The 13277-nt window shown below is 43.5% G+C and overlaps 1 protein-coding gene across 3 annotated transcripts in view; it reads left to right on the top strand.

The window, feature by feature from the left end:
• piezo1 (piezo type mechanosensitive ion channel component 1 (Er blood group)) overlaps positions 1–13277 on the top strand; it is a 148711-nt gene that overhangs the window by 12144 nt on the left and 123290 nt on the right. For all 3 annotated transcript variants that reach the window (XM_086122242.1, XM_086122243.1, XM_086122245.1), the window contains exons 3-5: positions 3536–3701; positions 8043–8184; positions 12397–12610. In XM_086122242.1, coding sequence (XP_085978368.1) covers positions 3536–3701; positions 8043–8184; positions 12397–12610 — 522 coding nt within the window. The remainder of the gene's footprint in view (positions 1–3535; positions 3702–8042; positions 8185–12396; positions 12611–13277) is intronic.

Genomic DNA, 13277 nt, shown 5'->3' with positions numbered 1-13277 from the left:
TGTGAACAGCAAGTAATAGCGATTGCGATTCAGCAAACATAAAGGACACACGGACACAAAACAAAGCAGACAAACAAAGCAAGGAAGCTAAAAAGTTCATGGAACATCTCCACGGGTGTCAGAAGGAGGAGGTTGGGAGGCTGCCAGGATCAGATGCAATCCGGAAACGTTGTTACTGAGACACGTGACATGTCTGAAATGATGCTTGTTAAACTTGTTAAAAAAATCATACATCATAAAATCATAAAAACAAAATAGAAAAATGAATATAGGAAGGGGGGAGAATAAAGAGAAGCGGATGTGGTAGGGCAAGACTGAGGTTAGTTGGAGTAGGCTCGGTTGAAGAAGTTGGTTTTAAGGTCAAATTTGATGGAGGAGAGGGTAAGGGCGTCTCGGATGTTGATGGTTAGACTACTAGAGTACCGTATTTTCACGACTATAAGGCGCCATTAAAAGTCTAAAATTTTCTCCAAAATGGACAGGACGCCTTATGATGCGGAGCGTCTTGTCTATGCGCTGAGTTCCAAAACCTGACTGACAGCCGACACGCTGTTAATATAGAGAAAAGGCGGAAGTGACTGTGGACTGGCATGCAGCAAAGAAGTCGGCCAATCAGTGAAGGGTGGGCGTGTATATTTACATATATGGAGAGAAAGAGCGAGAAAAGGCAGACGTGAGTGACAGGCATGTGGGGAAGAAGTCCGCCAATCAGTGAAGGGTGGACGCTAAAGGGACGCGACAAGCAGGTACCAACACCTGTATAGAGTGTGGCTATGTGCATTGTTGCAAAACAACTTCGGTTTTGGTTTCTAAGAACCCCCGGAAATAAATTCTACAAAGGGACACGCCTACGAAGCTCAGTTCAAACTTCAAGCCATCGGTTATGCTTTTGGCATGCGTGCCCATCTCACAGCAGCGGTGAAAAACCAAGTCAAGCAAATGAACTCTGAGCTTGCCGTTATTCCCAGAGGCTTGACTAAAGAACTCCAACCGCTGGACATCGGCATCAACCGGGCGTTCAAAGTAAAGTTGCGAGCGGCATGGGAACAATGAATGATCGATGGCAAACACAACTTTACAAAGAGTGAGAGGCAGAATTTGCGAATGGATTGTGGCTGCTTGGACGAACGTGTCTGCTTGCACTGTTGTTCGGGTTTTTGGCAAAGCCGGCATCATTTCTGTGGAGCCACATGGCAATGAGAGTGACTGACAACGAGAGGGAACACGGCGTTTTTGATGGATTACCGGTACTTGCACAATTGTTCAATTCTGATACAGAGGATGAGGACTTTGATGGATTTCTGGGTGATGATTGATCAAAAAACGTGAGTACATTGTACGATGGCTAAATAAAATACAACGGAACTCAGTTTTCCGTTGCCTTTTTAAAAACGTGTTTTTAGCTTGTATCTGTATGTCTTGGCATGCTACCGTATGCTACAAGCTAACGTGTTTTTAGCGTGCGCGCATGCATGCCGTATGTTTAAGCTGGCGTATGTTTTACCACTTTAAAATTGCGCCCAATAATACAGTGCGTTTTGTCTATGTGTAAAATACAGAAATAGCACCCATTAATGAGACTGCGCCCAACCATACGGTGCGTCGAATGGTCGTGAAAATACAGTACTTGGGGTGTGAATCTTGCGCCACCCTCTAAATTCAATTCAATTGTGGTATAGAGGGCTCCAATTCTTTTTGATTACCGATCAGTTTTACATCTTGAGCCTGCACATTTTTCCTTTGAGAGTATTTATTTTAATTGATTGACTTTATTCTCTCTCTTCTGAAACATTTATTTTGTGCATGCAAATACTTTTTTTTCCCTTCTTCTTTCTACCCCCCAATTTTGCTGCTGTAGACTGTAAATTTCCCCGGTGTGGGACAATAAAAGATATCTTATTTGAGCATCATGTTTAAAACGGAATAGAAAATTTACAAAATAAGATTACAAATGAAAGTCAAAAGGAGTAGGTTGAAGTTCAAGGGAACTCACAAATATCCTACCCCTCAGTCGCCAAGTTAACCCTTTCATGCACCGTCTGTGCAATCTGATAATACAGTAAACTGTCCACTGTGGTAACCACTGTTTGTGAAACGGTTAAGGACGATGTTGTATTGCATATACACCAACAGTCATTTACGAGAATAATAAAATAGGGGTTTCCATCACTCATGTTGATTTTGTATCCCCTTCATACATTTCTTGAATGAAACTGAAAAGCAGGTTGCTACATGGATCTTTCGTTTATGGCTGTACAATTGTTAATTATTAGCCTAGTGTTAGTGTTTGCAATTCGATGCTGTGCCGTGCTGTAAATTGCCCACGATGGGATAACCTAGTTGGTTCATGTGTTCTCGCTAGCACTGAGAGCACACGTTGGAGTGGGTTGGTGTCCTCCATTGTCACTGCTAAGGTTGCTTTGTCGGCCATTCCACACATTGTATCAGCAGCATTGTTCGTTGCAAACCATAAGACTTTGAAAGTTTTTGTACAGGATTACATCCATGTACACGTATTGAACTTTTAATCAAATTTTTTCAGAAACAGCTAGAGTTTTTCTTTGATTATAACACCTTCCTTCTTTTGCAAATCTGGTTGAAAAAAACTGATGTCTTCTAATTGGAAACAAAGAAAGCTCGTCGACACTGGGATAAAATTCATTCGCTTTATGAGAATGAAACTGTATCGTTCCAATTTTCTGGTCCACTTAGGTGCCCTATTTTTTTCTTTTGGCCACTCAAACAACCGTTTGACTGAATGTGAACAGTGCCACACAGCGCTGAGGCATTTCACCAAATAACTTGATCACAATGGCAAAGAGCAGCGGGACAATCAACAATGCAGGACAATTGCTGACCAATTTTAATGATGACATGGTGGACTTTAATAAAGAGGTACCTGTTTGGGGTTTGGGTTTCCAACGCCAGATAGTGATCAGCAAACAGTCAGCTTAAACGTCATTTTAAAGGCTGTTGAAAGCAAAGCTCGTAGCACAACCAGAATGCTTCTTCAGAATTTAAAACTGACAGACTTGCAGGAGCAAATGTTCCTCTATGCGCGACACGGGACTAAAAACTCCCATTAAGAAACAGATGACATGAATGGAAATTATTGTTTTACCGATGAGAAATACCCAAGTAATCAAGGAGTTGATTGTTCTGTACATTGTTAAAGTCAAGTTGCCCACCGATACACTGCAAGTTCCCAAACGGTTGCGGTTGCCCACCGATACACTGCAAAACCAAACTGCAAGTTCCCAAACGGTTGCGGAGACATTTGTTAGATATTCGCCAAAGGTTTTAACGGTAGCAGCTATTCTTTTTTTTTTTTACATTTTAAAAATTTTGTTTCAATGAGAAAAACTGTGACCCGTTAATAATACAGTATAAAGACACTAAATATGAAAACCTATTGTATTGCAGGTCAAAAGCTGGTTCTGGCAGAACCACCACAACATGGTGGAAGGACTTGATGGTGTCCTTATTCTTCTATTAAATATTGACACACTCTTTCTGCTTTGTTTTTATCTTTTAGGACATACAGGACATTTCATCAGAGCAATATTTTGGACCAGTCTACTTTTTATACTTGGTCATGTTTGCTTCCAGACAGTACTATACACCTATCTTCCTCTCAACATTGCTATTGCTGATAACTGTTCGCACGTGGATATCATCACCACCCATATCGGGCTGTCCAGGTATGTCAGCATTTAAAAAAAAATCTCTCTCTCTCTTTATATATATATATATATATATATATAGAGAGAGAGAGGGTGTCCCAAAAAATGTATACACATTTTAGCAGCTGATCACTCAATTATTTATTCTTTCTTTGTAGACTGAGCCCATTGAACCGAGTGATGGCAGCCAGACTTGACTTTGAAGAAAGGAAATTTATTCTAAAATGCTACTGGAAGTATGAAAACGCAGTAAAAGTGCAAAGACAATTTAGGAGGGAGTTTAACAAAGAACCACCAACACGAGTTACCATCACTCGAATTAGAGATAAGTTTGAAGCTGATGGAACTGTTCAGGATGTCCAAAAGAAGCGTTCAGGAAGACCACCTACATCGACAAGCCCCACAAAAGAAAAAAGATTACTGGAAACGTTTCAACGAAGTCCAAGAAACTCTTTGCGGCAAGCTAGTCGTGAGGTAGCCATGATGTGTGCCATTCTATCGCTTCGCGTTGTCAGCAGTGTCTGGAGCAGAACAGATCAGTTTGAGAACATGCGATAAAAGACAATAGAATGATATTTGTAAATTCTTTTACATGTTGAAAATTATTCAAACTATAATAAACCCCAAATTTACAATTATTTAAGGTGTGTATACATTTTTGGGACACCCTGTATGTATAAAAAAATTAATAATCCTCGTCTCACCCCTCGGGTGGTGTCCGTGCCTCATTCAGCTCGGGTCCTCTACCAGAGGCCAGGAAGCTTGAGGGTTCTACGCAGTATCCTTGCTGTTCCCAGCACTGCACATTTCTGGACTGAGATGTCCGATGTTGTTCCCGGGATCTGTTGCAACCACTCATCTAGTTTGGGGGTCACTGCCCCAAGTGCTCCGACCACAACAGGCACCACTGTCACCTTTACCTTCCAGGTTCTCTCCAGCTCCTCTCTGAGCACTTGGTATTTCTCGAGTTTCTCGTGTTCCTTCTTTCTGATGTTTCCATCACTTGGGACCACTACATCCACTACAACGGCTTTCCTCTGCCCTTTATCTATGATCACAATATCTGGCTGGTTCGCCATTACCATCTTGTCAGTCTGGATCTGGAAGTCCCACAGGATCTTCGCTCTGTCATTCTCCACAACCTTCGGAGGTGTTTCCCATTTTGACCTTGGGGTTTCCAGTCCATACTCCGCACAGACGTTTCGGTAGACTATGCCAGCCACCTGGTTATGGCGTTCCATGTAGGCTTTCCCTGCCAGCATCTTACACCCTGCAGTTATGTGTTGGATCGTCTCAGGTGCCTCTTTGCACAACCTACACCTTGGGTCTTGTCTGGTGTGGTATATCTGGGCCTCAATGGCTCTGGTGCTCAGGGCCTGCTCCTGAGCAGCCAGGATGAGTGCCTCTGTGCTGCCCTTCAGGCCAGCCCTCTCTAGCCACTGATAGGACTTCCTGAGATCAGCCACTTCAGTTATGGTCCGGTGGTACATCCCGTGTAGGGGCTTGTCCTCCCATGATGGTCCCTCTTCCAGCGCCTCATCCTCTGTTCCCCATTGTCTGAGACATTCTCTGAGTACGTCATCCGTTGGAGCCTTCTCCTTGATGTATACATGGAGCTTGGATGTTTCATCCTGGACAGTGGCTCTCACACTCACTAGTCCCCGGCCTCATTCCTTTCGGCTTGCGTACAGTCTCAGGGTGCTGGATTTGGGATGGAACCCTCCATGCATGGTTAGGAGCTTTCGGGTCTTAACGTCCGTGGTCTGAATCTCTTCCTTTGGCCACCTTATTATTCCTGCAGAGTATCTGATCACTGGCAGGGCATAGCTGTTTATTGCCTGGGTCTTATTCTTGCCATTGAGCTGGCTTCTTAGGACTTGCCTCACTCGCTGGAGGTATTTGGCCGTAGCCGCTTTCCTTGTTGCCAGTTTGAGGTTGCCATTGGCTTGTGGTATACCGAGGTACTTGTAGCTGTCCTCAATGTCTGCTATTGTTCTTTCAGGGAGTGAGGCCCCTTCAGTGCGGACTACCTTTCCTCTCTTAGTCACCATCCGACTACATTTCTCAAGCCCGAATGACATCCCAATGTCGCTGCTGTAGATCCTGGTTGTGTGGATCAGGGAGTCTATGTCCCTTTCGCTCTTAGCATACAGCTTTATGTCATCCATGTAGAGGAGGTGACTGATCGTAGCTCCATTTCTGAGGCGGTATCCATAGCCTGTCTTGGTGATTACTTGGCTTAGGGGGTTCAGTCCTATGCAGAACAGCAGTGGGGAGAGTGCATCACCTTGGTATATGCCACATTTGATGGACACTTGGGTAAGTGGCTTGCCATTGGCTTCAAGTGTGGTTTTCCACATCCTCATCGAGTTCGCAACGAAGGCTCTTAGGGTCCTGTTCACCTTATACAACTCCAAGCATTCAGTGATCCATGTATGTGGCATCGAGTCGTAGACTTTCTTGTAATCAATCCAGGCTGTGCACAGGTTGGTATGTTGGGACCTGCAGTCTTGTGCGACTGTTCTGTCAACCAGGAGCTGATGTTTTGCTCCTCTGGTATCTCTACCAATGCCCTTCTGTGCTTCGCTCATGTATTGATCCATGTGTCCACTTATCTTAGCCGCAATGATGCCTGACATGAGCTTCCATGTTGTGGAGAGACACAACATGGATGGATGGGACTTTGAGGGATCCTTCATGATCAGGATTGTTTGCCCTTCGGTTAGCCATCCTGGGTGAGTCCCATCCCTCAGCAGCTGGTTCATTTGTGCTGCTCGGCCCTTATGGAGTGCTGTGAGTTTCTTTAGCCAGTAGGTGTGGACCATGTCCGGGCCTGGTGCATTCCAGTTCTTCATATCTGAGACTCTTTCCTGTATGTCTGCCACTGTTATGGTAACTGGGTTCTGTTCAGGGAGGTTGCTGTGCTCCTCTCTCAGGGTCGCCAGCCATTGTGCACTGCTGTTATGTGCAACCTCCTTCTCCCATATGCCTTTCCAGTACCTTTCAGTTTCCAGTCTTGGTGGGTCAGCTCTGTTGTTTGGACCCTGCCACTGAGCGTACACTTTCGCAGGTTGTGTTGCGAACAGCCTGTTTATTCGTCTGGCCTCATTCTCTTTCGTGTACCGCTTTAGGCGGCTGGACAAGGCTTGGAGCCTTTGTTTGGCAGTTTCGAGTGCTTCAGGTATGGTCATCTGGATGTACCTCTCGGGTATCGGCCTTTTCATCACACCTCTCTGGGCCTCTGTCAGTTGGCTCACATCCTTCCGAGCCGCCTTGATCTTAGCCTCCAACCGTCTTTTCCATGGTGGGTAACGTATCTCAGCTTCCATGGTTGCTCTTCTTGCCAAGCATCTCAAGGATCACTGATGCTGAAGCGTATATCAGCTCATTGGTTTCCGTGATCGTTACGGTAGGGATCGCCCTCAGTGCTGCATTCACACTTTCCATGAGACTCTCAGGTGGTACTTCACATAGCCGTTGTAATCGGTTTCTAGGTTGCCCAGCTTTCATTCTCGCCATGATCTTAGCTTTCAGGTCAGTTGCTTCCTCGCTCAGCATTTCATTCATTGGGGCTGGCCTCCCAATCTCATCATCTGCATTCATTGGGGCTGGCCTCCCAATCTCGGGTATGACCTCCTCTCTTCTGGCAGCCTGGGGCTGTTCACCATGGAACCTGCATTGTACCTCATCAATCTCAAGTTGTGACAGCAGTTGCCGTTTGTGGATGTTGGAACACTGAGCTACTAGTTGTTTCGTGGTGACCCGTGAATGTGGGTTTCGAAGTAACCATTTTGCCCTCATTCTCTGCATGTAACCCCTCTGACTAGGGTTGCTTGAGTCGTAGCATTCCAACAGAGCCACGTTATCGCATCTCGCCCATCTCCGCTTTGTTCCAGTAGCCCATTTTTCATCACGGTGCTCTGGTTCCCCAGCACCTGACGCAGACCTTGTTTGGCCGGGCAACGTCTGAACCGTGTCATTCGTTTTATTGCTGTTTACACATAGAATAGCATTGCATGCTTTGTTACATGGGCAGTTCAGTTTACTGCCGTTATATTTTAGCTGTGTGTTTCAATGCACTGCATGTTTGCACTGTGGTTGAGAGAGGAAGGTAATTTCAGCTGTGCTGTATGTTGCACATAGAGCTTATTTGACAATAAAGCTTGACTTGACTTGAAAACACACAAATGTAAGCCCATTGAAAGGACGTTAGATCATTCTTCGAAATTAATTTTGGGTGTGTATGTGTGTGTGTGTCAAATGAATGAGAATATTAGTGATTTTGTATGTAACATATAGTGTAGTTTAAAATCAAATATTTGACTACGCAATGTGAAGAAATTAATGTCTTTTCTTCAGGCTTCCACTGAAGAATCCTTGGACTGTATTGCGCCTTCTGAGTCCCGACCTGATGCTCTGTGGGATTTCTTTGTTAACCATCATCCTTTGTAGAAGATTGGTCACAAACAGAGAAATACTGGCTGCAACCAATATTACAACAGTAAGTTGTTATCATGGGATTTTATCACGGAAACTGTTCTCAAAATAACATTTGGGATTTTGGAACAATAATAAAAACTATGGATGTGACAGGACATGGTAAAACTTAATTTCCAATGGTTTTTCAGTTTTGCAATTCACTTTGCATTGACGCAGAATGAGTGTGTTTGTCTGTTAAATGTTGAAACTCCAGCTTACAGCCACACTAAAGCGTAAAATCAGTGGCATTAGAGAGTGCTTTGATTGATGAAAATTCAAAGAAGCACAGGCTTTCTTAAAATCTGCAGTGGGGTTTCATTTCTGTTTCACCATTGGATACAATGATGATTGAGTGGAAACTGTTGACAATGTCTGCAAGTGTACTTTTGATGGAAACCCAAATATTGTGATCAAGTTTCTCCTGTGTTTGTGTCCTTTTATAACCTTCCTGGGCATGCAACAGTCAAGCTACAGTGAAACTCCTCTGGAACAAAACCTACATGGGTGAAAATACCCCCTTATGTGAAAAAATCATGCATGAACACAATTCCCATTCTCCTGCCCCCCATATGACGAAAACCCCCCTGTTGCGTTATACGAAATCATTTTCTCTGCTCCAGCCTCGCGAAGACATTCACTACAACCAGAAATGATAGTCCTCCGGATTTTCCCGGAATTCCGGGTTTTTCAAATTTTTATGAAAATCTCTCCGGAGAATTGAGGAAAATTTGCCTAAAATTAATCCAGATATGAGTTGACAACATTGAACAAAGACGTGTTTGAGTTCGTTGTTTTGCTTTCATGAGCGTAGCCATGTTGAGACACTCACACTAGTAACAGGAAAGAGATTTTCGTCTCTTTATAAACACACTCGCTAAACCCCAGTGGAACGAATAAAAGACACCGTGGACAAAACAGTTGTCGTAAAAAATATATTTGGTCAAAAAGGGAAACATACAGATTGGCAGAAAAACGTGTCCGTCCAACTTCGAGTGTCGTCTCGGCTAGTTTAGCTTTGCTGTTGTCGTGTGTGACGTTGGGTGTGTGTCGTCGTTGCGTCGGCGCTGATTGGTTGAAATCAAAAGACGCGCTTGCGTACATGTTTGCGCTGAAGCACGCACAGCAGAGAGCAGCGGACTATCTACTGCTGAGGCTCGCTTAGCTTGAATGGCGTCACCACAACAGTAATATCCTCGCCTCGCATTCTCATGGCCTCGCCATTTCTCTGAGATTTCGAAATTTCGTTGAGAACAGAAGCCACAAAGGGTCCACGTGTGCACACAAAAGGAAGATTAATCATTGAATGTCGAGTATTTGAACAGCGTTTTGTGTAAACTGATTCATGCGTGATCGGCCAGGTGTGTGTGTGTGTGTGTGTGTGTATATTTATTTATTTTTCCGGGATTTTCAGAAAAGTCCACTTTCATCTGTGCTACAACGAAGTCTTATCCAACAGCGACCTCGACTGCTTTGTTCGAAAAAAGGCAACAGCAACCACCACACTGGTTTACAGAGTGAACAATGTTTATTTCGGTCACAGCTGCGAGTTTCCTGGACTCAACATACTCATAGCTGCTCTGCCATTGGCTTACCAAGCATCATCCTGGCCTCCGATTGGCCAAGAGGGACCTCACTGTCTTTGTGTGTAGATACTGAAGCTAGATCCGTAGCATCGATTAGCTGCTCAGAGTAAATTGCTTAGTAAGTCAATGGCGCCGACATTCCTCCCAATCAAAATCTGTGCTGGTACTGGCGTGCTGCCGAGAAGGCGCAACCACCAAGCACAGATACTTCTCTTTTGACGAATGTCGTGGCCAAAAAAACGCTGAAAACAGTCCATATCAGGTCCACATGATGAAACAACAAACAACATGTGACAAAACAAAAGACAAAAACACCAAAAAAGAACAAAAAAGCAAGGCTCTTGAAGAGCACTTGCCGAAGGCTGCCAACTCGGGTGCCATCTTGAAAAAAAAAAAAGATCATCACAGAACCTTTGTACAGACCCTCGGTTGAGTAATACTGGCCTTTAAGAATGAGGTGGCTCTGCTGATGTCTTGGTGCTATGAAAATAATCTCTCATTAAATGCTGTTAAGACTAAAGAGATGACAATCTCAAGGTGAAAGAAATAGCAGCTCGCACCCCTGTCATCGGTGGGACTCAGGTGGAGACTTCTCAGTACTCACATCAGAGATTACCTCACATGTACCCACAAAACACAGCACATCATCATAAGATAAGAAAACCTTTATTTGTCCCACACTGGGGAAATTTGCAATCTACAGCAGCAGAATTGAAGGGGATTGAGGGGGGGGGGGGGGGGGTTGAAAAGAAAAACAAAGTGTTGCATGCACAAAATAAATGTTTCAGAAAAAAATAATCATATATATTATATACAGTATTAAAAAAATCCTCGTCTCACCCCTCGGGTGGTGTCCGTCCCTTATTCAACTCGGGTCCTCTACCAGAGGCCAGGAAGCTTGAGGGTTCTGTGCAGTATCCTTGCTGTTCCCAGCACTGCACATTTCTGGACTGAGATGTCCGATGTTGTTCCCGGGATCTGTTGCAACCACTCATCTAGTTTGGGGGTCACTGCCCCGTTTTATTGTCTCTCATCATTGTATGAGGTAGGCATTCGCGTGAAGGATCTTGCCCAAGGACCCACACTGGATGGTGTTATGTGCTAATTTTTGCCCCAAGCTGGATTCGAACCACCATCTCCCTCACACCAAACCGAGCTATCCAGCCCGGTGTGTGTGTGTGTGTGTGTATATATATATATATATATATATATATATATATATATATATATATACTCGTAAAGGCTCAACAGAGATTGCACTTCTTGAGGAAGCTAAGAACATTTGGAATTCCCCCCAAAATGCTTAGCAACTTCTACTGATGTACAGTGGATACCTTCCTGACCAACTCCTTCACAGTCTGGTCCGGAAACTGTGTCATATTGGATGAGTGTGTCATTTCATTGCACAACACATCTGTGAAGTAGCCTTCACACCACTACGCCACAAATAGGTAGATGACAGCTGTGCCATAAAGAGGGCACAGCACAATATCAGAGACAGCAATCAAAAAAAACATAGCTTTTATGCAGTTACTGGCCTCTCCAGAATTATACATATGTGATCGACTGCAATCTTGTACAATTTGTTCCCCTCTCTGACAAGGGGTGTCTATACATGATTTGAATCTGCAAAAGATAAATTTAAGCATTTTGGAAAACTGTCCAGGATTGTATTACATAGATGGATGGATGGATGGGCTGGAAGCAAAAAGGCAGGTTGTTTTCTTCAATTAGTATTTTAGTGTGGCTCCAGTTGAAGGAACTTTCAGGTACTTTTTCCAGATTCTCAACAATGACCAAGACAGAACTTATTTTTGTGTTTTATTTTGGCGTCCTGATAAGCTTCAGAGGACTTGTCAGAGAACTGTGAACTGGTCAGATATAGCCTGAGGGCTATATCATGCCCAGGTGTGAAATAGTGTCCTGTTAGACCGGGGTCGGCAACACACAGCTCCAGAGCCGCATGCGGCTCTTTAGCGACATCTAGTGGCTCCCTGGAGCTTTATAAAAAATGTTTGAAAATGGAAAAAGATTTTGATAGTAGGCTAATTTCGCTCTAATAGATATAGATACATGTTGCAGCTCCGAAAAAGGAGAGCTGTGGTGTTGTTTTTTTAAAACGTGCACTTTATTTATGCTTTTAACAGTCTCGACAAACACAGACACATCTGCGTCCGACTCCGTGCGTTCTCCGACGTCCGTTCTCTCTTCTTGTTCGACTCGAGAGGCATTCAAGACAGCCTCAGAAAAACGGAAATTAATGATCACTTCACTGACACTAAGAAAAGCGAAAATAATGCACCAAAACAAAACAAAAAAAAGCGAGGAAATTACAAAATAAATTCTATGGGGGCGTTTGTGAACACACAACAAAGTAATGAATAATATAAACAATTCTGAAACAGTCCAGTTTCCTACATACATACAGCATGTGTTTCCTTCATTGTAAGTTTTATAGAAGGCTTTTATTATTTTTTTTGCGGCTCCAGACATATTTGTTTTTTGTTGTTTTTTTTGTCCTATATGGCTCTTTCAACATTTTGGATTGCCGACCCCTGTGTTACACTTAACGCCCCCCACGCCCTTTCTTCTATTTTTTAAAAAAGTACAATTAATAAATACCCTCATTCTTTCCCCTACTTTAAACATAGATCCAAGAAGAAGAAGAAGAAACAGATAATGAGGGCGAAATTGATCAAGAATCAGACGATGAGGATGATGAAGCATCATTTTCTGGTGACACCACTCAGGAGTTTTCTACTGCAACCTTAGCCAAGCAACTGGCTGAGCGTCTAAAGGCCGTCGTCTATAAAGTACTGCTGGACCTTTGGAGAATCTTTGCAGTGAGCCTACTCGCTTTGGCTGGTAGGTGCTGCATTCGCCGTCACACTCGCACATACAACAACAAGATGCTAAGAGAAGGAACAATGTTAGAATTAGTTTATGCTAACTCACTCATGGCCAGAGGCATACTCATTCATGGCCAGAGGCATATTTCTACTCTTTTGCAAATACCTGAGTATTAAGTATCCGAAAAGAGCGTGTGCTAGAGGAAGTTCATAAGGGAGGAGTCGGCCATTGAAGCTACTCCATGTTAAATTACAACACACAACAAGTCCCTACATTCAGGGTCTGCGCTTTTCCTCTTCTCTTTTAATAATAATAATACATTTCATTCGTAAGCGCCTTTCACAACACTCAAGCAGGGTTCGTACAGGCCCTTAAAGTACAGAAAAATCAATAAAAAAAGAAGTTGTAAAATTATGTTCTTAATTGTCCATAATTTTCAGGGAAATCTTCTACAATCCATAAAAATTAACCTGTGGTGTTCATTTCATTTGTGTATGTCATTTTCCCCACCCTTCCAATTCATAGTTTTATCAGAAAATGTAGAACCTGGTACCCGCTCTGCTTTTCCCGCTATCTCCGATTAGTTCTGACGATGATCACGTGATCACTTCGGGTCATTTTGGGAAACAACAATAGATTGACGCCATCCTGGGGCAGTGAATGGATGGTTTGGTTGCCGGCT

Source organism: Hippocampus guttulatus, chromosome 10 (genome assembly GCF_054856545.1).
Source record: "Hippocampus guttulatus isolate MCC_2025c chromosome 10, RoL_Hgut_1.0, whole genome shotgun sequence".
NCBI lineage: Eukaryota > Metazoa > Chordata > Actinopteri > Syngnathiformes > Syngnathidae > Hippocampus > Hippocampus guttulatus.
This window is presented reverse-complemented; position numbering and strand designations above follow the sequence as displayed.